The 26771-nt window shown below is 38.7% G+C and overlaps 3 protein-coding genes across 4 annotated transcripts in view; all 3 read right to left on the bottom strand.

Moving 5' to 3' along the window:
* Positions 1–5732, bottom strand: part of mknk2b (MAPK interacting serine/threonine kinase 2b) — a 10514-nt gene extending 4782 nt beyond the window's left edge. The window contains exons 1-10 of the mRNA XM_010769875.1: positions 5620–5732; positions 4905–5112; positions 4376–4463; positions 4048–4149; positions 3828–3925; positions 1480–1559; positions 1238–1311; positions 960–1064; positions 678–733; positions 452–547 (exon numbers count right to left, since the gene is read on the bottom strand). Of these exons, the coding sequence (XP_010768177.1) occupies positions 452–547; positions 678–733; positions 960–1064; positions 1238–1311; positions 1480–1559; positions 3828–3925; positions 4048–4149; positions 4376–4463; positions 4905–4955 (750 nt within the window). The 5' untranslated portion in view covers positions 4956–5112; positions 5620–5732. The remainder of the gene's footprint in view (positions 1–451; positions 548–677; positions 734–959; positions 1065–1237; positions 1312–1479; positions 1560–3827; positions 3926–4047; positions 4150–4375; positions 4464–4904; positions 5113–5619) is intronic.
* A 5152-nt stretch (positions 5733–10884) lies between these two features.
* Positions 10885–16928, bottom strand: mob3a (MOB kinase activator 3A). Of its 2 annotated transcripts, none has more exons than XM_010769874.1 (4): positions 16645–16928; positions 14906–15471; positions 12816–13018; positions 10885–11327 (listed from the first exon to the last, which is right to left on the bottom strand). In XM_010769874.1, exons 2-4 carry the CDS (start codon positions 15321–15323, stop codon positions 11298–11300), a joined length of 651 nt encoding a protein of 216 aa, XP_010768176.1. In that variant the 5' UTR covers positions 15324–15471; positions 16645–16928; the 3' UTR covers positions 10885–11297. The 2 variants fall into 2 exon arrangements, with proteins under 2 accessions (XP_010768176.1, XP_010768175.1); XM_010769873.1 differs by having other exon boundaries at positions 16708–16928.
* Positions 16929–18141: 1213 nt separating this feature from the next.
* On the bottom strand, positions 18142–24781 carry zap70 (zeta chain of T cell receptor associated protein kinase 70). Its single transcript, XM_010769872.1, has 12 exons — positions 24324–24781; positions 23289–23449; positions 23052–23190; positions 22863–22944; positions 22652–22674; positions 22531–22570; positions 21531–21723; positions 21190–21396; positions 20306–20498; positions 19582–19722; positions 19384–19496; positions 18142–18735 (listed from the first exon to the last, which is right to left on the bottom strand). The coding sequence occupies exons 1-12, from the start codon at positions 24726–24728 to the stop codon at positions 18618–18620; spliced, it is 1815 nt and encodes a 604-aa protein (XP_010768174.1). The 5' UTR covers positions 24729–24781; the 3' UTR covers positions 18142–18617.
* Between the last annotated feature and the right edge of the window lie 1990 nt (positions 24782–26771).

The following is a 26771-nucleotide window of genomic DNA, read 5'->3' as shown; positions in this document are numbered from 1 at the left end:
CCCCCCCCCCTTTGAGGTTGCAAGGGATTTCTGGGCAGTGTTCAGAGGACTTTCTTAGTGCTGCGACAACACCAGAAGAGTTGAACAATCATAACTCCCAAACACACAGGCCTCAATATTTGAGAATGATAAGCAACAGGCCGTTGACATTAAATTGAGGGCTATCTATCCAAGTGTTACTGATAGTTCAGGGGGTAAACGCTGCCCGATTGTGACATACAGGAAACAATCCCTGTCATTGCACAGAAACTGTCCAACACTGAACTGCCTTAACCTCAAAACACAACACTTTATCTCTCCTATCAGTGAGCTGCCCTGCAGCTAACTCCACTAAGGATTGTGACACACACACACACTATTTCTTGTCAATGGTACTCTCCTATTCCCATTGAATAAATGCAGTCCTAACTGTTTGGCAAACAACAGTAGAACAATATGAAGGAGGACTTACAGGAGTGAGGAGCTCAGGGGTGGAGATGGGCGAGCTGTCGCTGTTCAGCTTGATACCACTGCCCAGGTCAAAGTCACAGATCTTGACTGGGGAAATCTGACAAAGAGAGACCGATTTAGAAACCTTAACATTAATCACATTTTGATAAGCAGAGCACATTATAACAGTTTATATCAAGGTGTTGTCCTTTCAACTGATTGGGCTGGAACGCATGTGGTAAACTCACCTTGTCTGCACTCTTGCAGAGGATGTTTTCAGGTTTGAGGTCTCTATGTGCCATTCCTAGAAAAAAATGAACAGGGAAGGAATCAGTAATATTCTTAATATCAGGCCACCATGTTAGAATAACTTAATGCAGAAAGCACCCTATTCTATTTTTTTGCCAGTGCCAGTTTGAAAGAGGTTAGGGCAAATCTGTTCAGTTTCTGCAGTTCTAAACAAATGTTCACAGTTGGGCTTTTTTGGTGATCATGAGTTATACAATTCTATTTTGTATGAGTGGTCTCACCTTTGTTATGCAGGAAATCCAGAGCACTGGCGATTTCCTGCACGACAACACTGGCTTCCTGTTCGCTGAAGTATCGTCGTTTGTGAATGTGTGCCAAGATGGAGCCTATTAAAGAGCAAAAAGTTGAGTACAGCAGCTCCATTTACAAGAAAATATTATAAAAGTTCTTCCAAACACCGATAAACAACTGGCTACAGTGAAACACATGCATTACAGGAATGTTTAAAAATAAACAACGTTCTGATGCAGGCATCCTGAAACGGTTTGAATTCACTTACCTCCTCTTAGCTTTTCAAACACCAGGTAGAATTTATCTTCCTCTTCAAAGAACTCTACCAGCTCCAGGATGTTACTAAAAAAAAAAAAAAAGGTTCACCATGAGCAAGTTGTAAAAGAGGCATCTATTCTTGCAAACATTTAAAGTGATTTCTGCACTATGGAGGAAGAGCAGTGAGGGGCTCCAACAGAATGAAATGGTCAGTCAGTCTTTGGTACATTCATCAGCTGCTCATGCCATTACCTGTGTCCCTGGCACTGATAGAGCATCTCCACCTCTCGAAAGACTCGGCTGCGGCTGTGACCCGGTCTCTTCTCAATGATCTGAAATAGAAAATGATAATTCAACATCTATGTTTTCCACAGGAGAATGATAAAAGACAATTCTAGTGTATTCTAGTATCTAATGACTCATAATACAAATAAACAGTGGCTGCCACAAACCAGTTTTAAAATCAATGTATAGCACAGATTATGTATACCATATACAGAGCTAGAACAAATGTTTCTCCCAGACCAGAATTCTCCAGCTTTCCTCCCCCTCTCCCAACCTGTGACACCGTTGTAAAGATAGTTTAACCTACTTTCCATGCTGCCTGCAGAAGCAGAGACATCTGAATGAGAATTTAACAAGTCGGCATGTCTATATTTAGCATTTCATGTGTGACCCATATTTAAATCTTAAGCACTCTTAAGGAGCTGATTGCGTTCTTTGAAACACCCCATGGGTTATTCCAAACCTGTTTACAATAAACAACAATTCTTTGCTTAATCTAGCTTTGTGCTGCCTGGAACTAATCCACCGAGGGGCCAACGCCAGCCGAGCGATGTCATGCCAAGAGAGACAGACATACTGCTGACAACTAGCAAAAGGCCTGAATTTTCCAGCCCAGGTTGGTTATTGTCTGCTCGGGAGGCTGTGCATGTTTCTCTTCCTGGTGGCTGGATTACAGCTGCTATTGAAGCGCAGTGGGGCCAGAGTTACAGTGTGTGTGTCTAGGATTAATAGAAAGACAAGGGCCTGTGAGCGTTCCAAAGCCTCTGTACTGTTCCCATCTGAGTCAGCAGCACAAACAACCCCCATTCTCCTGACCACTACACAAACCTTGCACCCTGATAATGAGTTGCAGATAAAACAACAATGCAAAACAGAGCTGACAAATGCATTATCATCGTGATAAGGCGGACGGGTATTAGAGATTTATGGTTGTTTACCCATATAACAGATCAGAATGACAACAATGATTGACAAAACAAGGCCCTACTAAGTAGAGTTGCAAGTTAGCCCTTGGTGCTCAGTGGCTTTTGTTGCAATTGCAACACAAGCAGCCCAAACATGCAATTCTCCCCTCCCTCTCCAGACTGGGGTGAGACAGGACATCTGGCAGGAGCCCCCTCCGACTCTTAAATGACCTCCAACCCTTGTGCCTCCTCCCCCACAACTACAAAGGCCCAAGGGATCTACCAAACCAGCGTAACGCGGCACATGGTCACATGAAAAGTTGTGCCCCGAATCCTCTGAAATATTAACTGGTATGATATGGACACTTGCTCCATGGGGACATATCAACAACACCTTTATCAAACACATTAACAAAATTAAAGTGCAAATAAGAATAACAATTTAAAAAAAAATAGCTAAGTGTTGTCATCAAATGTCCTAATGGAGTTAGTGGGTTAAGATTCAAGAATGTACAAAAAGAAAAACAAGCCTTCGGATCACTTTTAAAGAGTTCAGCAAAGAAACATCTTTCACAATGTTTTGTTCCCAAATTGAGGAAATGTGCATTACACATAAAAGGCACAACAAAAGGGAAGTCAAGACATGTATCCACAAGTCTACACCCAATTTCGAAGAAAATAAAAAAGTAAAACTGTAGCGAGTAAAAGGGAGAACAAAGCAGTGTAAACATCATGGGTCACAACCCTCACCCCCCCTCCTTCCTCTATGTGGGTTTTGTTTTGGCACTGTTACGAGTACACTGTGTCCTCCAACGAGCGTCCTCTGTAGGCAATAAGAGAAAATAAAAGGGGTGGGTGTATTCCTACGAGCTCTGTGATAGGCTGACCATCTGTAAAAACAGTGAGGGGATGTGTCTAACAGCAGCTAGTGTTGCACACTCGGAGGAAGAAAATAAAAGCGCAGCAGTAGCACAATACAGACACAGACAGACACCTGCAGACATCCACTATAGAGAGCTGAAAATAAAAAACTCACGCCAGGATCAAAACTTTAGACATTTTTTTTCTAAAGAATGCCCAGTGAAAAGGAGGAACCCATACACAATGTTTTTTCCAGTTTCCTTACATATAGCTCTTCAAAAAGCATGAAAAGGCTCAGGACTTGTTTGTGTGCCAAGGCATTTCATTCTTCAACCGACATCTCTAAAGTTCATAAAGTAGTAAACTAGTGCCGCCCTAGAAATGTAACGTCTTTATATTGACACTAAACGTTGGACCTCACAGATAACAGGCATGTGTTATGTGGCAACTACGACATTCACAGACGTGTGATACAGGGGCACTGACTTGCAGAAATTCAAGGCGATGCATAGTCATCCATTAAGTGTGTAAGAATTGTTGCCTTCTTACCTTGACGGCATACTCCTTGTTGGTGATGAGGTTGAAGCATGTTTGCACTCTGGCATAAGCACCCTCTCCTAGTAACTCTTCATGCAGTCTGTAGACATCTGTGGCACATGTCAAGAAAACAATACATTTTACAAACTAACAAAAAAATATATGCACAAATCAATGTTTAATGCAGAGTTTTTCTATTAAAATTATAATTCTGGACAAAAAAGGCTTTTACCTTCAAATCTCCCTGAGAAACTGTCAGTTGCCCGGCAACGCTTTTTCTTCTTGTTTCTCTTCTTGGCATCGGGGATGTCAATAGGATGGCTGGAAGTTATGTCTGTCAAAATAAGAGTGCCTAAATTATAATTTGCTAGGAAAGAAACAAGCTAAACAAATTCCAAGAAAGCACATAGGGAGAATAAATCAAGAGTGCTATTGTTCAAAGTGAGAACGCTTAATTGGAGAATCCAGGCATAATGTACGAACTAGGTGCAACTAAATAAATAAGGATTACATTGTTAGAACTCTGCAAAAATAACAGCTCTAAAGCACTGAATACTCACCATGTCTTGGGGAGGAATCAAAATTAAAGGACGAATGAATAAGGGATCCATTTTTAGTGAAGCCGTCAGATTCAAATGGATTTTGGCCCTAGAGAAGAATAAACATGTGCTTGTTAAGGTATGCAATCTTATCAAGGAGCTATTTAGCTGAGAGGGTCAAATGTTAGTGATAAGAGGCTTTGTTATCTCGTGTAAAACCATAAAGTAGATTCAAAACAGGAAAACAGCTGATTGGTGGACACTTACAATCAAGAACATTTGATTTCTAACCTCAAGTCAGCTAAAATGATCAAATAACAATCTTGCTAATTGTGCAAAAGGGCCACATATCTTGACAGTTCTTTAACCTACACGTGCACCAGACCACATAGACAGACATTAGAAGTGGGTGGGTAACAGATGTGTTTATATATAGCGATGTGAGGTCCTCTCATACAAGCTGACAAATCTGCTCTCTGATTATAGAGTCTTCCCAAAAAGCATGATGATAGTAGATCTGCATTTCCCCCTGAACAAACCTCAAACTCACCTTGAAAGAGCGATGGAACCCAGTGATTTCGGTGATCTTATTTTGAACCATTTTTGCTTCAATTTTGGATTTTTGGTGGCGGCGGCAGTGGTTTTTAATGGGATATCAATTTGCACTTCTCCAAAACAGAAATATCGTTTCAGAGAGAGTCGCAAGTGATTTCACTGCGCAAGCTGGTCAGCTTGATGCGGCGCTTTGAACGGGAGCCCTGTGGACAATACAAAACACCGCGTTACAACCCATATTACAACAACAAATCGCTTACTTATAGCTAGAATAAGCTACGTTTAACAAACTTTAGAAGAATATGAATCCGTATACCGACGTTAGCTAATATCCTTCACGTGTTCAAGGGGTAATACAAACAATGCAACAACAACAGTGATAGCCAACTGCAGCGCCACCCACTTCACGTTAGCTGTAAGGTTGGTTACAGCCGTTTAAAAGGCCAATTTAAGACATACGTCATTACAATATCTACGTTTTGGTAAGATGAACAAATATGTCGGAAAGCACCACTGTTTTCAGTTAACGGTAGAGGTTGCTGCAGCGAGGGTGACGTTTAGCTAAAATTAACACTAACGGACAGATGTACATTTAACTTCAGACAACAACGGTTAGCGACAGTTAATGGCCTAACGGTGAAAACGGTCGAATTAAAAAAACTAAAAGCTCAGATAAATAAATGCTATCATGAGCTACTTTGTTTACTCACCCCGCAGTTGATTTTACAGCTCCAGTGTTAGCGTCGTTGTCTGACCTACTGCTTCAATAGCCGCAAAGGACGGTCAAGGGAGATATCGCCGGATAGTGAGTGCTTGGAAGGTGGTGAAAGAACCACTGCGTAGGTGGTTTTATAACCTCCCCGCTGACTCCTCCTTGTCTCCTCCCTCCTCAGGACTGCACCAACAGACGGGATGCTTGATACTATTTGGTATGGCTGTAACACCTTCACCTCGTCTCAAGCTAATAATAGCTGCTCAGCATGGTGCAAAATACGTAAAAAATACATTATTCAATCAAGTTTGTCACATAGATAGTTCAATGTCGACCCAGGTGAACATCTGAACACATTTCAGGAAAATGGTAAGTACCAAAGTTGTGAAACACGAAATGGAATCCAGCCAATGTGCTGTTTTTTGTTCTAGAGGCCCACCATCGCATGTATGGAGCATGGTATGGAGGAGCTAAACGGCGAGTACGTGCCGTACTTGGCGTGCCCATCAACACTGACCGTCATCACTGAGACCTACGGCTGATCTGCAGAAAGAGATCTAAATGGAGGTGGAGAGGGACGCCACTGATGCAATATGTACACCAGTTTACATTATTGGACATCAAGGCCTATTCAAAATAGGATAAAGCACACACAAGAACACTTTGTCAGCGTTGTGCTGTTTGTGTTAATGATATAAAAACAAACAGACCACAACATAAACAGTATTTTGCATTTTTGAGAGGATAAACCCCCTTGAAATGCATTTCGTTAAATGTACATCAAAATAATATGGAAAATAAAATAGACATTATTTTAGCTACTTGGTCTACTTTAAACCCACATTTAAATCAAATACAGTTAAGAACAAAAAGATTAAAAAAGCAGCAAAAATACAATTGTTGAACATGTCTGCCTTTTTGTGTGTCTCAGAAATGTAACGTTTTTAAAAGATAAAAACATTTATAGCACCCTAAACACTATGCTCACACCCAGTGGTGAATGGCCATGACCAGATGGGTGTTCAAAGAAATCCCCATCTGAGTCACTCAGACTGGGGCTGTGGCATGACATCAGCTGCTGTGGCCTTTCAGTATCACATTAACAAACATACCCTCATGCAATCTAGAGAAAGAGTCAGGTGTTCAAATACTCATAATGCAGGCAGAATCAGTGACTCCTGTCAGTTGTTTTATTATAATACTGGCAAGTTATTGCAGATGACTGTCTGTGTATGCATTTTTGATGTAGCTGCTTAAAGTAAAGCCACATTTGTATTTTTTGTTTAATGTCAGGTTGGAATGTACCTCAGAATAAGAATTCCTTCATTGGTTCCACAGAGAGGATATTTGCAAACTGTGCAAAGCATTTGATTAAATGCACTTTGTTACTTTCCACAACTGGATACACTTACAACATATCTCCAATATTTGGATATAAATCCAACCATTAATAGATTTTAAGGGTATTGCTTTGGGAAATTAAACAGTTTTGATACTTTCATTTTCTTAATTTTTAAATGTAAATTAATGAAAATATTTTAGCATTGGTTATTGACAAAGGAGGTGGGCACAGTGGCCAGTTGCAGCCCTTGACACATTTGTTTTACTTGTGACACTGCATAGATGGCACATGTTGTAGCCTGATGAGCAGGCTGTTTTGAAGAGGGTGCAGACGCTGTATCACAGTTGTGATAATGAAAGAAATCCAAGAACTCTGATGAAAAAACCCATCTGCTTAATGTGATATGCCAAAGCAGTATTGCCACATACATGACAAGCATACAGTATTTCCAGAGATGAAAATAAATGTTATTTAGACAGAGGCACAGGAGAGGGATTATAAACCCCTTTGTTATCTAATTTTACATTATTCTTTGACATGAACCCTCCTCAATTAAGTTTAGAATAAAAACAGACCACATGTTGAATTACAGTATGTGCCAAGAAATGTTAGTGCTTTATTGTACCAATTGCTTTGTTAGCAGACTATACAGTATGTCCTCTTTCATAATGCATTTAATCCCTTGTCCACAGACATATTCATTTATTGTTTATCAAAGGTGTTTTCAGTCTTGTGACCGGAGGCTTTCTGCCTCTTCTCCTCCTTTCACCTTCTATCCCTCACACATAAGCTCAATGGTAGCAAACATTACGCAAGATGTTGGCTGACTATCCCTAGCCAGGAGCACATGGTGTAGCCGCAGGGTTAGCAGGAAAACAAGATCACACATTGAAGTAAGAGGGGGCGGGCCTGTGTCACTAAGGTCATAAGGAAGTGGGATGGGCCATCATAAATATCTTCTGGGTTCAACAAGCTCATTTCTGACATGAATGGCCCTCATCAGGAGATACTCAGGAGGAGGGGGGCTCTGTTTTCATGCAGAGGTTATTTCAGTTTGAAATTCTACAGGGGTGTGTTTCTGTTGTTGTCCTTGTACAGAGGTTAGTCTTGATACTGTATAGAGTTGAAGCTGCAGGTATTTTTGCAAGTACGTGTACATCTGCATCATTTTCAATTTTACAAAACTATGTTCTCAAATATACTGAGTGTGCACTGTATTAAAACATAATGTATGTATGACACTGTCGGAAACCTTAAAGCTACTTAGTAAGAATTAAAAAACATAATGAAAGGTACTAATAAGACCCCTAAATGCTGATATCCTCTGTATAAAGTCCAACCTTACACATACATACATCCATGTCATAGTAAAAACCTACACTGATACAGCTTTGTTGGTGGATAGAAATAATTTTGGTTGACATGTTGAAATGAACATTAGTTTGAGCCAGCAGGATTATTTGCAAGAACAATCTTGTATCTATTACAAAAAGTACTACATTATACATACACGTGACTGTGCAAGTGACGTAGAATGTTGTTGATCTTAAATCTATTCATTATTAGCACCTGCCTTGGAACGCCAAATAAAACTGTCAAACATTACATAATGTGCTAGAAGGCGCAAACAGCCATGTCTTACAGTACACGGTTGCAATATGTTGCATACTTTTCTCCAGTGGGAGGTGCTGGTCATACCCTTTCCAAGGAAACTCCCAGAGCAAACTTCCTAGAAACAAGTACCCTGCAGTTTGGAAAGCCAAACATATCTGGTTGGGAAAATCTATACCTTCTATGTATTACGTTGGAAAGAAGCCATACTGGAGCACTGATATGAATCCAATATTTAGCCAAACTCCTTAAACACGGAAAGAGTTACCAAGCATTTGGCAACAGCATTGGTTTTGTTTAGACTTGGTACCCGGGAACACCTTCTTTTAAAAAAAATCTGAATGTGCTCTTGTTACATAACATAACAAAGCATTTTGAAAACAGTCATGTTTAAAATTCCTAGAATCTCCATGCAGATTGGATAATACATCAACAAATACAGTCTGCAACTTGTCAACACACAGCTGAAATGTTATTTCAATAATCTTTTGGGGCTGGGCTGCAGTGGTTGTCACTATTTTTAATTTATGAATGTCTAATAAAGTTTAAGTGGGTACATGTTATAGATCATCACATGTTCGCTCTTTTTAAAAACCAATGGTGTAAGATGACATAGACATGGAAATGTTTTAGTTTGTTATGTAAACATGTGACATTTTAGTGTGTCTTTATGGGATCATTGTGACAATCAGGGACGCAACCAACTATTTCTTTCAGGGTTTATTTTCAGTTTTCTTAATTTATTGTTTGGCCTGTTAAACTGCATCCTCTTCAGCGTGAAAAATCCCCTAAATGTTATGATCCCTTTCCTTCCTAAACTAGCTACAGCTTTACACGTGGTGAACAACTAACAAGACACAAAACCGTTAGGGTGTGTGCTTGAACATTTTCCGAGTCACATTATCTCCCAAACCCTTCACTCTGTGCAAATAATCACACTGTTTCATCAAAACAACAGGGCATACACTGCTGTTTACACACTGACAGAGCTGGACACGCTCCAGTCTGATTGGCTGCGGCCTGAGCTCCTTCCCCCTTTTCTTGGCCTCTTTCCAGTACTTTCCTTCATCTTGCAACCCCTTCAGGGGCAGTCTGGTACATTCCAGAAGAGAAAAACACAGCAGAGCGATCGAAGAGCAAAAGGCGGGTACTACACACGTAACACCAACTGCGAGTACAGTGGAGAGTTGAGGAAGTGACTCCACTGAGAGGAGGGACAATCCTGTAAGAGGATCAGGTTTCAGCAGGAAACCAGGTCATCACAGTGCTTTATGGTATTGGCTATTGGGGCAGAAAGTTACATCATGTTTATTCAGATGTGTGAATTATGAATGGCAATTACTGTAGAAATAATATATCCTACTGTTGGAGAGGGATGGAATGTAACAAAGTACATTTACTGAAGTGCTGCAATTTTGAGGTTTCAAAAGCACACTATACTTTGCTCCATGTCATTTTGCTTTACTTCTTTATGTCCAAAGATATCATAGTTATGGCTCCTTCCAGTGTATCTTGTTATTGTGTTATTTGTGAGGTGTTTCCTTTGTGAATAATTGATCCTCATTGTTCACATAATCCATCCATTATGACTGTTAACTTCTAAACCAAACCAACAAGGTTGTTCTCAAGATTTTCCATGACCATTGTTGACCCGATCATGCAGAGCCGGCCTCACTCAAAACAAATCTCTCTATGTATTCTGCTCAGCTCAGTCTGGGATGTTGCTTGCATAACCAGCTTGATCCAATCATTAACTCCAGTCAGTTCTAGAAATACGCAATTTCCTCTTCATGACAATAACTGGGACATTGGGCAGATTGCATAACGCCTCTTACATTAAACTGTAGGATTAGTTATGTTCTCACTATATACGGTTATGGTGTCTGATGCCACCCAGTGGACAGATTTATATTTAGTCTTTTAAAAGTGCCAACAGTTATGGCAGTGAGATTTGAGTCTCGTGTGACCTTCAGCTGCAACCAGCACCTACAGGTTGGTCATCTGAGAACCTGCCTGGTGGCCCACGGCCGAAAGTGTGCAATGAATCAGACTTGATAATGTCTGAGTCACCAGCAGACCAATACTCTATTATTTGTTTATTATTATCTGTGTGTAACTTAATGTGTGTATAACCAAATTGATTGTAACAATTGTACATTATACTCTTAAATAAAAATACTAAATTACTACATTGATTGTTCAGATGTGAGCGATTAAACTGATTAAACCTGAGACTAAAGTCAAAACGTAATAGATTTGTTAAGGTCGTAGCCCGGCACTATAAGCTTCAGAAACAAATGCCAGTCAGTGTGAATTTAAATACTGATTACCAAAGTCAATTTATCACAGTACAGAATCATTTTGATGTAACAACATAGTGATTTTTATATAGTACAGTAAGAATTCATACTAACTTTAGATTGTTTTACAGACAAATAGACAAAAGCATCCTGGAATGATTGAGATTCAAATAAAATAAAAAAACATCGAGACAAACATACCTCTTAATACTTTGCTCTGATAATATGTTTGAAAACGCTTTAAAAGGAACAGAACGCCTCATCTCACAAGCTTAAAACCTACAGTATGTGGCTAAAATAGATTACAGTACTTAAATATAAAAATAGACTCTTTTTCTAATTTGTTTGTTCTTTTAGTTCTGCAGTCTTCTTGATGGACGGATGAGATCGCCCGGTGTGTGTCAACCGGTCAGTTCTGTCCCTTCAGTGACACATCCGGGAAGTCATCTCTTTCTGCAGACATGAGACACACAGAACTCAGAGTTAGGAAATACAGAAAAAAAACCTTGAGATGTTACCACACTTTAGGATGCAATAAGCAAGTTATTTATATATAACTGTAAACTTATGAAGATAAGATATTGAATAAAAGCAACAAATACACAAAGCAAAGCAACATATTGAGATGTACTACTGTTGGGGCCAAGAGAAGCTACAACACATCAACACAGTACAAGACAATGCTGGGTATAGCAAATAATAAAGGTCAAAATATCTGCACACTAATCTCTAGGGATGTGCTAAGAGTCCTTTTCATTTTCTCTAATGCTTTTTTTGGGGTTATCGAATGAAGCTTTGAATGTGTGTTGTCATATTTTTTTTTAACCTGCTGTTAAAAATGTTGCTAGACTGCCCCCCTTTGCATGCAGCAAGCACTACAGCAAACTGTTTGTTGGTCCCTGAAATAATTATGAAGAGCTAAACTAAAGCTAAATGCAATGTAATGTAAACACCGGCTAATATGGATATAGATAAAAACATGTTCTGAATTTTGGAAGGAAATATTTCTCTTTTCTTAATGGATTTTGAAACTCTCTGGAGTTATTGGAAATATTTGGATCACACAAGGCGGAAAAAGTCCTAAGCAGCCACCGCAGGAATCAAATTCTTCAAACAGTACAATACTTATAACAGAATTAAAAGAAAATGCAAAAAAAGAAACTGCGCAGCATTCCTATGTTGATTTATAATAAGAATGTCAACGTTATGAATGAAGCGTCAAACCATGCGTGCATCCCTGCTAATCTCCATAGCAAACATCCAGCTTATTGTCTAAGACTTTGGTCACACGGGGCTTTGTTACAGTTTGACACATGCCCAACACACACAGAAATTAGAGCCTCCCACAATGGGTGGAGGGGTCAGAGGCAATCAATAGACAATCAGCACACAATCAATCACATTATAACAAAAATTGGGGCAGTACAATAATCCATGAAAAGAAATGTAAATTGCTTAATTTGGGAACAAACATATATATATATATATGTCTCTATGAAATTGCATGGTTTATTATAATTCCAAAAAAAGATCCAGGGTCTTGTTTGACATAAGTGACCTTGTAAGTTGTGCTGCTTACATGCAGATTGCGATGCATCCTGTTTCACAAATGATTGTCTCAGGCAAGTTGCTGATAAATGTGAGTCCTACCAGGCTCTTGTATGGTTTACAAGTACATTTTGTTTGATATGTTAAGTCTCAACATTTCAACAAGAGGAAATTATCTCATTTTGTAAATCCCCATCAATGACTTTTTATTTAAGTTTTTATACCATCTGTAAAATGCACAATGTTAGGTAGTAAGTAAAATAAAAAGTAAAAGTGATCTTTGATTACTGGCGTCTTAAAATAAAAAACAACACTGCTACACCTACTTTATGAGGTTTTTGAAATTCAATATTTTAAACATGATCTAGTTTTTGTGTCAGCACCGTCACTCACCAGAGGCTCCAGCTCTTTGTGGTCCGTGAGGTTGAACTCAGTGACAAAGTAATAGAAATGCTTATAGCAGGTATTGACGTGAGCCTCGGCCCCCATCTGGCTCACACGGTCAAAGTGGTGGATGTAGACGTGAACAAACACCCGGAACAGACGAGACAAAATCTTCTTAGCCACCTGCATGAAGGTCTTAGGGAAGGGAGTACCTGCGGGTCAGACAGATAAAGACGAGACAACACTGAGGTCAATCCAGCATGACCTTTTGACATTTGCTTTACAGAGAGGAACACATTTGAAATCCTGATGTCTTTAATGCAATAGTTACAGAATATTTACTGAGTTGAAACTTTCAGTGTGTGTCTTTGTCCCATGGAATCCCTCAGGTATGGTACCAGCATGCTGAAGGGGCCCAGACAGTATCACCACATGATGACCAGCAAATGGAAAATCAACATGGCTTAGTCTGAGTGATAAGCCTCTGATCTCACCAAGTGATTCATTTAGTATGTCGTTTGCTTTAACTAATTCAATAATATTTCAGGAATCTGTTCCAGAGGGCACACGAATCAGATGTTGTCTAATTATAGCCTCCGGTATACTGTGTGACCCATTTTTTTAATCCATTGCTTGGATGTTTCTGTAGTTAGTCAGATTGCGAGCCACAGCAAAGGTATGCAAACAGATACTGAATGAGATAATGAGACACCGTCAATGCCACAACAGCATAAAGGTTTACAAGTCATGTTTGTAATGTGCAACACTTTGGGTAACGTTATTAATTTGGCCTCCAAGATTTAATCTAATACATATTTTGGTTATCTAATAGAGTGAATTCAGATTTTTAAATGCCTTCACTCTGCATAATTGTATTTGTACCTAATTTTAACTTTGCAATGCATTCATTACATGTTTTTTTTGTTATTTAAAAACGTTTTATTTTGGGATCTTTACTATGACTAGCGCTGGCATGAGTTGTCAATTGAAAGAAATACTAAAATATGTTTTACTTTTATTTCTTCTGTTTTTCTACCTCGCATTTTTAAATAGCCAAACTGCCGTCAATACTAGGAAACCAAATTGTTGAATCTTTTCATCCCAGGTTTATATTTGAATAGCGCCCTGCAACTCTACGGTGTGAAAGACGTTCTGTTTGTTTGCAGAAAGGATTCAGCGAGAGTTGTTTTTAAGATGACGTCACGTCAGTTTCACGCGTCTATGTTACGTGGATGAGCGGACAATCCTGCCTACACTGGAAGGTACTGTGGAGTGAAAAAACAAAATAGAGAACAGCACCTGGTACGAAAGAGATTGAAGTCTAGTCTAGCAAATGCGTATCATGCAGTGGAAACACAACATAATATTTGCTCTCAACAGGTTCATGACCCTCTTTAAAAACAGAACCACCTCTACTTGTAACCCAGTTGCAGGCAGTACGTCTACCAGTTATGACCAGTTCAACCAAGTGAGAGTCCCCACAATCTACATTTTCTTTATTTTACAGGACAAAAGTGGACCTTAGAGGGAAATCTGAATAATAAATCTAACTTTGTGAGGCATAAATATGCTCCATTTTACTCTTCTGTTAGTTGTTTTGTGACCCTTCATATGTATCCTGCCAGCCATTGTGGGGGTCCCGACACCAAGTTTGGGGACCACTGGGTTACAAATCTCAACTGTGAATACATTGAATCATTATTTATCAAACATCACTGGGGGCTTTACTGTTGTAAATCACTTTGATGTAAATGTTGTTATTCTGGATGGGCACTGATCATTATCTGTGGACCAGAATAGGAACTGAAATAGCCTACTGTGGTTGATTTAATTGATGTGAGTAATAGCTGGTCAATGCCATCTTTTGGCGTTACGAGGAGTCTGTGAACATTGTTGATTTGTTGAGTTGATTATCAGATTCAGGAATTTGAACCAACCGCCTAATATTCTTTACAGCAGCCTTGTTGAATGTTGACAGCTAAGATACATTTTACTCTTTGATAGGACACACAGAAACCAAAAACCTGTGACCTAATTCTGGATCTCAGCATGAAGAGTTTACCACACTAAAGTCTTAACACCATAATCTCAACACTTACCGACATTGGTGGGGAAGATGTTCTCATTGTTGACTTGTACCTCAATCCAATCCATGAGCAGACTCATGTATTTAGGGGCTGACAGGGCTGTCGGTCTCTTGTATTTGTGCTCGTCCTGCCAGCGGTATTCGTACCTGGGCCCTCCGGACATGACGGGGCAGGTTTGATCGGTGCAGGAGTCGCTGATGGTGCCGTAGATGAGGTTAATGCGGTTGAAGAAGTCTACCACGTGGACGGCGACCCAGTCGTTGAGGTCCTCGCCGTGGGGCAGCTGCACGGCCATCTTCAGGTCCAGCCCCGCGTTCAGAGACGCCTGGGCCTTCTTGTGCAGGTCGAAGCGCTGCGTCCCGGGCTCAAACTTGCGCTTGGGCCGGAATGTCCTGTCTTTGTTGAAGACTTGTTTAAGAGCCATGGACATTGTTGAGTGAGGCAGAGTCAGACAATTAGTTTGAATGCTTTGTGTGTGTTATTTACTGTTAAAAAGGTTAAAAGGTTGTTTAAACAACCAGGGCAGAGTTTGTGTTATCAACTGTCTTCTGGTATTTGTTTCGAGTCAGTGTGTGATCCTGCATATGACAAAAGGAGGGAAGAGAAAGAAAGGAACAAAGTTTTATTAATAGAAGTATATTTTTGCTTAAATACATACTTTTTATCAATAATGATTTGAGTTTGCAACCTATTCCTCCTGCATCACAAAACTATTTCAATCTATAGCTGCAACTTCAACTGTTCTCATTATTGATAACTCTACTGATATTTGTTACAGAGTAATCATATTTATCCTTTGTCATATCAGAGAAAAGAGAGACAACTTTCCATCACAATTCCCAAGAGTCAAAGTACCTGAACAAAAGCAGCAAATCCTCAAAAGTAAGAAGCCTGAACTTGGTAATATTTGGCATTCATGCTTTCAAAAATACCTAAATGAGGATAATAAAGGATATAAATACTTCTACCTCTATTACTGATGTGTATTAACCATGTAATACATGCTGGGTTTACATAACAATGGCATCTGTGTTCCAGTTGTTTCATTGTCTCGGGCCTAGAGTTGCTTGCAGAGATGCAGCAAAGTATAAAACACTCACACACCTTCTTAGGAAAATATAAATCCTAAATATCTTGAGAGCTGGCATGAAAGGTGGAGGTAATGTCAACCTCTTTTAACCTTCTTTGTATTCCACAAAACATAAATACATGTGAAAGCTAATGATTATGATTATCACGAAACGCCGACGTTTTTACTTCATTATGATTTAATCTAGGCACTACATTGAGAAGAAGTGATGAAGCCAAATGCATTGATGGCAACCTGAACATCTCAGGTAGACGTCAAGTCTTAACAGAGACAGAAGCTTGCATTAAAGATGAAACATCGGCCTGAAGTGAACATGAGTCATTTCAAGAATCTACGGAATGACAATAAAACCAAGTCACACGTCTACCACCCATTATAACAGAGCATTACTAGCTTTAATCATACATCTATCTAAATACGACACCGAAATCTTCACAATGATGCGGATTTTAATTCGTTTTAAGCACACTTTCAAGGATAAAAGAGATTAAACAGCGGGGCACATGACGACTGTACGAAGTTTATTCGTGACGCGACATGCTAACTCGGGCTGACTTGTTGCTTTCTAAAGCAGCTACACACATAGAAAAGACAAACCCCACGTTATTCATACTAAGGTAACATCACATGTTAATAAAAACCATACGGAAGCATGTATTACATTAGACGGACGATGAAACGGTGACGAAATCGCATAGTTGAAACAGCACTTTCACGAACTTACTTGTTCCGCCTTCCTGTTCCGCTCACTTTGCTTCGATCTTTTCTTATAGGAGATTATCTGGTTACCAATCAATAGTTTTAAATCTACAGAATGCACGACCTACATTATGGATACGTGATACATGATGAATAATTACTGCTAATTCAATAAACATCTCACTTTAATAAAAGAAACTAATGTCTGACTCCTCCCTACCAAACGAAAAGTACACCAGTGTCGAGTTAAATCCGTCGGTGGCTACTTCCGGGCAGGATCTTCAAAAAATAATGCAACCCTTTGAACATTGTAATTTTGTGTTACATCTCTTTATTGTAGAAATGGCGCTGGTAGAAATCAACTCTTACAATATGTGACGTTGAAAGACCGAAACCATTTAGGAAATAAGAATAGCATAACAGGCATGACTCCACTCTTAACACGAGGACACATTCAACATGGTTGCTTTACATAAGTTAACTGAAAATCATAATTTTTTAAGAGAGAAAATAAATCATTAATATATAAATAATAACTTTACATAATTTCCATATCGACAGTACACTTAACTTTGTGTTCCACCTTAATTGAGCATTTATTCTAAACATAATTCGGTTTTTTAGTAAGAATATTATTTATTTGTTTATGCATTTAGGAAGTCATACCACCATATTAATCCCTTGCTTAGTTTTATGTTAATAATGGTTGTTGTCGAATACATTGCCCTTTACTTTTACTTAAGTACATTCTAAATGCCTCAACTCGTTATTCAATTGTTGTATTCAATGTTTACTAATTAAAGCAATTGAGATCTCACTCAACACAGCGGTTGAATGCAACATGAAATGTGTAGGCCTAATGCTATCCGACAAAACATTACGCCATTATTTTGAAGAGTAATCCTTTAACTTCCGGTGTCGCGTGCCCTTCAGTTGTTGCCTGGCAGTTTAAGGGGGCAGAGAAAAGAATCATAATAAACCACAATACATCATGGTTGGATTATTGACAGGAAAAACACAGGAAACTCTGCTTTAAAGTCGTTTAAATGGTTCAAGATTAATGTGTATTTCAAACCATAATGCTAATGTCCCTTTTATTTATACTGATTATTTATTTACTTTGAAGGATACCGTACAATTATCATAAAACTGCTATGTTTCTCCATACAATTCCGGAAACGATTAAAACAAATTATAATATTTTAAGGCAAGACTACATTAAACCTGTCTTGTGCTTTTCCAATGCAGATTATCCAGATTAAGAGCTTTGCACATGTGTACAAGGCATGTTTCAAATACATTATTCCCCATATATGTCTGCCATAGGTTGAAACATCTCGAACATCCCTGTGCAAGTCAGCAGAAGGAGTGATCAATGACTATATAGTTACATTGTTATGTGTTCTATTGTATTACTTCATTATATCTAAAAAACAAAAGTGCATGTAGGTCTATCTGATTATGAACTCCACATTTAACCATGTGTAACAGGTTAACAGATTTAATCATTTACTTCACAGGAATGTTAAAAGAACATTATTAAAAAGTGTACAGTTCTAGCAATTTCTTTCTACATTATTTGGCATAAAAAAGATACTGTGAAAAACCAATTGGATAAGCACTATATACTCCCATTACACTCCAAAATAGCACAGTATAAAATTAAATTGTTCAACAATGCAAAGATGTCGAAACTTAACATTCAAATCATGACAGACAGACAGGGAGACACAGATCCTTTTTACATGGCCGACCTACTGAAGTCCAATTTACAATGCACATTTATTATCATCGAGGCCTGTTTAGCTGAATTGGTACAGCAGTTGAAGCTGGTCAGTGTGCACTGTTCATAAAAAGCTCTTTGTTTGGGATCTTTAATGGCCGGTTGAAAGGATGCTTTGTGCAGCATGGGGACAGAATGTGCCTTGTTTCTGTCTACTTGATAGGCTCGGCAGCGGCTGCAGCTCCCTCAGGCGTGGCCTTGTTCGATATGGAGTAATGGTAAGACCTCATGGACTCCTCAACCTTCTTGAAGTCAGGACGCTCCTCGTGCCTGGGGAGAGACGAAGGATAGGATCAGATGTTTGAAGGTTTGTGATTAGAGGAAGGCAATGCAGCAAGATGAGGTCACATTACTGTCTGACGCTGACCGAATGTCAAATACAACACATGACATGGTACATTGTCTTTAGTTCTGAGTGAGGAAGGTAATGTCCTTCAGCTCCAGCAGTCATGCTTTAGACTTGATAATAACACAATAACTGATTCCGTTGCTGCAGTGCATGACTGTTCATTTGCTTGATAAAAGCAACATTGTGCTGCACTCTTTAGATATCTGCTATCAGGCTTTTGTTCTGGAGCCCTGGCTTAAAAATTGAAGATATTTCTATATTCCACCACATTAAGGCATTTTTTACAGTATAATGGAGCACTGAGGTCTGTGATTCAATTCATTCATATTTCCCAGACTGTGAAAATAACATCCCCAAACTTTTAGTATACGGAAAATAGTAACTCTTAAAAGTCTGATATTGATTGAAGCAATTAAAACAGTGTTTTAGGACGAGGGTATTTTTTATTATAACAAGGACTCATTGTTGTATCTGTGATGATGGCTTTGTGTGACTGAATTGTCTTTATGTGTATGTATTGTAAATGTAACATGTAAAGTTGCACAAGCATCACATGATCACTTTCTTACTTGTATATCCAGCATTCTTTCATCACTGTATACATTCGCTCAGGACACACGGCTGGACAATCCATGCGGCTTCCACTGTCAATGAAGCGCATCACGTCTGGGCCTTTCATTTTCTAGACATAATTGTGACACAAAAAAGTTGTAATTCCATTTAATATGTAATGTAATTGATGGATGACTTTGATTGTGCTCTGGTACCTTGTAAGGTTTCCCTCCGAAGGAAAAGGCCTCCCACATTGTGACACCAAAACTCCACACGTCGCTTTTACTGGAGAATTTGTGGAAGTTGATGCATTCTGGAGCGTACCACTTCAGAGGCCATTTACCTGCAGTACGAGCCTGAACAACACAATAGGAACGAAAAAAAGCAACATGTAAATGAGAGGATGCCTGCATCAATATTGATAATTATAGATAACAATGTTTATTTAAAGAACAAAGGACTTTTAAGCGCTTTAACAATGGGCAAGGGATGCTGAAAGATTTGATCATTTACTTTTCTTAACATTAAAACATTTGGTGATTTGTACCTTAGTGACATTTAACATTATTGAACAATATCAGAGAAATATCCAATAGTTATAGAAATAACATACGATAATAACAACTTTCTCAACTATTTAAATATGTATCTGTAAGTCCAACACAGGCCAGTATAATTTCACTTGGTATTGATATTATTTCCCATTTTTCTTAATTGTATTATCTCCTTTATTTTGTGATTTTATTTTGAGTCTTTACTGATGTATGCTGTGCTTTGCTATTGACTTTGAGAATAAAGTGCAGTATAATCACTCATTGTTTTGGTTTGTTTTAACTCTTTGGTCTTTGTGCTTGCCTGGTTATTTAAACATGATTGTGTATTTGATTGTTGTGTTTTATGTGGTTGTTGTAAAGAAACTCTGTAACATCTAACATTTACCTTGTAATAGTTGTCGTCTGCTCCAAGGGCCTTGGAAAGCCCGAAGTCACTGATTTTGGCGAACTGTTTGTTGACCAGCAGGACATTACGAGCCGCTAAGTCTCTGTGCACAAAGTTCTTCTCCTCCAGATACTTCATTCCCATCGACACCTGGTGCATCAGGTTCACAATGTTCTCCACGCTGACTGTGTCCCTGTGGTGACCAAAACACTGATTGTCACAAAAATCAGGAGATGACGAGGAATATTCATTCAGTTTTTCTCTTTTAGAACTGTGTTTTGTCCATATCCAAATCAAAGTTCGGACGATAGATGGGCTTGTATGACACTTTATTCTAACCATGGGGTACTACATTAATCTGAGGAGATAGAAGAGTTTTTTTTGCCACACAAGATACTTTTTTTCTGAAATATTTAATACTTTCACCAACATCTTTCAAATGCAGCCCTTTGAGAAGGATAAATCACTCTTTAAAAATTATAATAACATTAAGACATGTGTCTGTAAAGTGGACAAGTGGACATTGCTATTTTAAGTGGTAACATGCAAGAACATGGCAAAACTGTTATTTATATAAGTATAATAAAAAATACTTTACTAGTTCCCCTACTAAGTATTATAAAGTAAGAAGAACAACTGATCATTATCAAATATGTCCATTTGAATTCATTTCTTATTTTATAGTTATCTATCATTTTTTTTTGTTATCTTTGATTTTACCCTTCATTTTATTAATCTGTGTGAATCTGTGATGTCCTGTTTTTCAATCTTACCCTGTTGCTGTTAAACTACTGAGTTTCCCAACGGGGATTAATGAAGGTCCATCTTATCTTTTTTAATGATCAGAGGCGTTACATGTATATACATACATATGTTTAACTTACTTATTTGTGGAGAGGAACTTGTGGAGAGGCCCGGCAGAAGCCATCTCCATGACTAGCATCAGGTTCTCGGCGTTGCACAGACCCAGAATGCGGACGATGAAGGGGTTGTTGAGCTGGTGCATGATCTCTGCCTCCCTCATCATCTCGTCCCTCACCAGCTTTTCATTGTCACTCTTTAGTACTTTGATGGCCACATCAAGCTGGCCCCTGAGAGCACACAAACAACAAAACATTGTGGATTTACTCAAGAGACGGTGCATGGGCTACAGTACAGCTGTACCAAGACCACTTCTGGGTTCATTGTTGAAACTTGTTTTGTTTCATAATGTTTAAGTCCTCACGAATCAGTCTTGAGGACTCCTTTCTTGACGAAGCCAAAGTTCCCTGAGCCGAGCTCCACTTCATCGACCAGCAGCTGACTCCTCTGGATGTTGAACTTCCTCACTTCATTTGGGTTGTGGTACGGGTTGAATAGCTCGCAGTCCATCGGCAGCACCTCACGGTCTGCAGGCACATTGGTGGCCAGCTTCGATGCTGAGGGAGCAAACCATATAGGGTTGAAACCCAATTTCTGACAGATTTAATGCTGTACATGCTAATGAACTGCTGATACATCGTTTTTGAGATGTTTTTCTGTGTTTTCTTTAAAAAAAAATGCTAAAAAAAGATTGTGTGTGATTCTGTGAAGTTTTGAAATAGAGCTGCAGTAACTCTAAAATGTTTGTAAGCATGATGAGTATTTTTTTTTATAGTTTTAGGGCACTTAAATATTGTACTTTCTACTCCACTACATTTATTTGAAAAGCAAGGGTTAGTTATTTTTCAGATTACGTTTTTACCATCAAAATATATGATCAGTAAACCATATGGTGCTTTGCCAATATTAAACCAAACAAAAACAGAAACCATTTCATGCATAATGAGTCATTAAAGTACATTGTATACTATTAATACTGCTTTAAATGTATTTTAATAGTAGCACTAGTGCTTGTCATAGAGAATCTTTACCCTTTTGTATTGTTGCTTTTCTAAATAAATATATATTGATTATTTTAGTTTGGAGCATTTTTATTTGATTATTTATTGAATAGTACGGCGGCGTCCTGGGTGTCGTGAAAGGCCCCCAAATACAATGTATTATTATTTTGTTCAGTTTTATGTATTTCAAACATAGGGAGAGACATTGGAAACAAGCTTAGGTTATAACTTCTGTGTTGTTTGATGTTGGTTAATACATTGTCCCTAAAAAAATCCTCTTAAATGAAAGTAACTTTGCTGCAAGTGCATATAACAGAGCATTTAACTGTGTGGTATGAGTAAATTGTACTTCAGGTGACTGACCATGAGGGGGCGGTGTGTATCCATTTGCTGGAGCACGCCTCTGAAAAAGTGACATTCAAATTAATCTCAGAGAAAGAATAACATGCTGAATTTAACAGTGCAGGTTGTACTCAGTACTTACTGTTGTAGGAATACTAGGAGTCTCTGAAAGGTTGTTAAGAGAAAAATATGTATATCATTAGTTTGAGTAGTAAGTGTAATGATCAACAAGGTTAAATGTTACAAATAACACACAATCATGAACTGGAAACGCAGTGAGGGCTAGGGTTACGGTTTCACAAAAATTACTAAATGTTAACACGACTGTGAAAAGGAAATGAAATGTTCAGTACTTGCAGCGGCTTTGCCATTTAGGCACGCCTCCCTGAGATTAGTCATCAGGCCATCAGCTTTCATCTTCTGGTATTCAACCAGCTAGAGAGATTAAGAGAACATTATATTTTAAATAAAACATGAACAGAATAAGGTTCTACCTAATCAATAGATAATGAAAGAAGAGGAGAGTGTTATGGGGCGCAGACCTGCCAGATTGTGTCAAACTTTGTTCCCTCTGGCATGGAGTATTTCCCTGACTTGTCTTGGAGGATCTGGTAGTGATACACTGTTTTTCCGTACACCATGGAGAGAGCAAAAGTACCAGACTCCTCTCTGTCTCTCACTCTGAGAAACAAAAAAACAGAGTTGCTTAAAAACCGCATGGTGACCTCTGACCTTTGGCTGAAAAAAAAGAAGAAGACACATCACTTTGAGCGACTTACAGAAACTTGCCGTCAGGCTGTGCGCCAGAGTAAAGCCGCCTCTCTCCTTCCTGCCGGGTGATTTTAGCGTGGTACCAGGGCATCTTCTCGTGGGCCGTGGTGGCGATCAGTTTCTCCAGCTGAGGAGCTTGACTGATGATGGCCTGCTCCATCGCTTCTCCCTGAGCAGAAGAACCACAAAAAGACAAAAACAGACAGAATTCACACAATGATTAAGAGTGTATTTACTGTTTCAAGTATCCCAAATGGCATCCCTAAATACATTCAATCAGCAAGGTCTGTAAAAGTTTTTGCCCCTGGACCCCTGAAAACCTGCTGCAATATATTTTAATATACAGTATGAAAGAGGTGCATATCATATCAGGCATTTATATTTTTTTGTAGAAAAAGTACTTAAATATTTGTAATATGTTCAATTTCTTTATGTTTTTTATGTGAAATGTTCTAATTTGCTAAAATGTTGTTACTTTTCACTACTTCTAAGATATGTTGCATCTATTGCAGACAGAGGGTTATGATTGTTCTGTCTCCTTTTGGTCCCTGCAGGGGGGTCTACAGACATCTGGAGCCAGTTTGGCTGTTTAGCAGAAGCCAACCAGTGATAAAAGGCTACTGGTCTCAGTGTGGGACTCAGCAGCAGGAGACCAATCATAAAACTACAGGACTTCAGATTGAAGTCCTACTACAGATGGCCAGACCTCAAACGCAATAAACAAAGACATTTAACAAATGAAAAAAATGGTGACTTTTTGTGGAATGATTGTTAACCCTTAATGCTATTTGTATTGTATAGGCTTTTATTGGGTTGTATGATTGTAGTAACATAAAAACGAATAAGTAAGTAATATAAATACTTTAAAAAATTGCAAGCACCTCAAAACATTTAAATTGAGTTAAACTAATTAGTAACATTAACTACTAAGTGTAAATATTATGTTAATCTATTCAATTACAGAACAACTTATTTTAACTATTTGAAAAGTAGGAACTCTTTTCACTTTTATAAAACTTCAAAATGATGAACAGCAGCCTCACCTCCAGGTTCCAGGTCTGCTTCACGTACTCCCTCATCATGTTGTCTCTCATGCTGTCGAACACCCCGGGACGTATCGGAGTGTCCGGGGTGCGCAGACAGGGTTTCCTCAGGAGGTACACCAGCCCTTCGGGGTCTTTGCTGTAAAACTCACAGAGCTCCGCAGGCCCACAGTGCGGCTTCCCCCCTGTGATGCAGTAGGTCCCGTTAAGCTGCTTGTCTACAGGGTAATGGTGAAACTCCAGGTTAAACGCGATAGAGAGTACATAGCCTCCCAGACTGCGGAGACACTGTCGCAGCAGGAACATCCCATCAACCATCCCGGCCAGCTTGAGGTGCTGCTCGGCGTCTGAGCGACTGATGCTGCCGTAGTAGAAAGGCAGCTCGGCCGCCGGGTCGATGGACATGGTCAGGCTGTGAGAGAAGAGCTGGACTTTGGCTTTGAGTTCTGGTTGGTGGAAATTAACTAGAGAGAGAGAGAGAGAGAGAAAGGAAAGGCATTAAAGCAAAAACTGCATTTAAAAGGCTAAAAGCGCAAATTGTTTGACCTCTGACCTTTCCACCTTTAAGCAGCTACGTTCCCTCCAATTTCTGCTAAAACATTTTTACAATCTACCAAATTACAAAGCAGCTGTGAAATGACAGTTTCAAATCAACATTTAACAAGTGCTAATCATGCTAGTTTCACCTCTACTTCTTGTCTTCTACGACACACCAAGAGAGTTAGTTTTTTCAGTACAGTCAACATTACACAGACGTGATATTTAGCACCAAGCACCCACACATTTTGGCTGCATGGAGCTTTCAGACTAACAAACTGGTGACAAAGCCACAACAGGAAGTTGCAGTCCGCCCTCACAGCCTCTGTTCTCCAGCATCTTGTTCTTCCGTTGAACAGGTGCTTTTTGCTACGAGATCATTCCTTCTGATTTAGAAACTGAAATGTAAAAGTTTTCCTTACTGAGAGGAAATTATATTTAGGAAATTCCCCTCACTACATATTCAAAACAGCTATAATGTGATGAATGAAATAAAAATGCTGATATAAAACTTCAGGAGAGGTGTTAAATGAAGACCTAAAGATAAGATAAAAATCAAGCAGGTTTTGACTGCAGTTTGGAAATGTGATAGCAGGCGGAAAATGCCTGTTGAAGATAAAAACAAAACTGACAATTATCAAATTGCATCCAGCACACCACGCAGAAAGTAAATAACTTGAATTCGCAGATGTGCTTGGAATAAAGATTGAGATTTTATAAAATCCCACTATAATAAAGAAGAAACAGGAAAGAGTTAGAGCTAAAACCACAGCTTGTCGTGCAGAAATGATTTAGTTCAACCGTTACAGAACATTAATAGTTGAATTTAAGATGAACCTTTTTGGTAATTGATTTATAATTTGACTTGTTGTTTCTGTGTCATATATATGAATAGAAAGCTCACACTCCTAAGAAAATGCATTCTTATTTATTTACTGGACTCTGATAGGAAATTTTTTCTGAAAGAGACAAATCTTTTTTTTATTTAACACCTCATGTTGTTAGAAAATCAAAAAAAATTGAAGGCAGTGAGTAAAAGCCTCAGCTTCCTGGCTACAAACTTGTGATTCTTGCCCACATCCATAATGGACAACCGAGGAGAAACACAAAGCCGCCACAAGACACAAGACCCCCCCACAACAAAGACCTCGAGAGCCGACGATGTGGACACACAGATATCCCACGCACCAAACAAGGCTTCATAAACTACACCTGCAGCTGTTCATCTGATGTTTCTTTAGGGCATTTGAATCCATATAGTTGTCTTTAGGCGAGGCTAAATGTACTTGGGTTCTGTTTTTATTGTTGATTAGAAGTTTAAGGCATTTATAGAGTCAACATGTTCCTGTTACTACTTTTCAAAAGTGAGGATAAGATTATTTACAAGTTAAATATATTTCATTTTTAAACTGTGGTTTTAATAACGAGACATGTAAAGACTTTCAACAACAACCTGTTGACTGAAGATTTCAGCTATGATACTATAACCATCTTAATAATGTTTTCCAAAATTGTAATTCCCAGTGAACATTTAGCAATACAGTTATGACACTATTCTTTAATTAATCACAGACAGTAATATTACTTAAATAAACTCAAACTGGAAGAGAAAAATAGTTTTATAACACACCAAAAAGCATGAAAATAATATTGGTCACACTTAATGTAATTCATGACACGACCAAACCAGCTAAAAACAGTTACAGATTTCCAACAAGACATAAAAGTATTTTTATTTGATCCAAAAGGCAACTCTTTGCTCCACTTGCTCCACTTTGATCCACTCTTTTCAACATATTTTTGTATGGTTCATTTTATTTCATTTAATCGTTTATTTGACAGGAACAATGCACATTAATGAACACTTAAAACGAAAAAAATGCGTCAAGTGTAAATATGACGGATTTTAGC

Source organism: Notothenia coriiceps, unplaced genomic scaffold (assembly GCF_000735185.1).
Source record: "Notothenia coriiceps isolate Sejong01 unplaced genomic scaffold, NC01 NC01_scaffold00007961, whole genome shotgun sequence".
Classification (NCBI taxonomy): Eukaryota; Metazoa; Chordata; class Actinopteri; order Perciformes; family Nototheniidae; genus Notothenia; species Notothenia coriiceps.
This window is presented reverse-complemented; position numbering and strand designations above follow the sequence as displayed.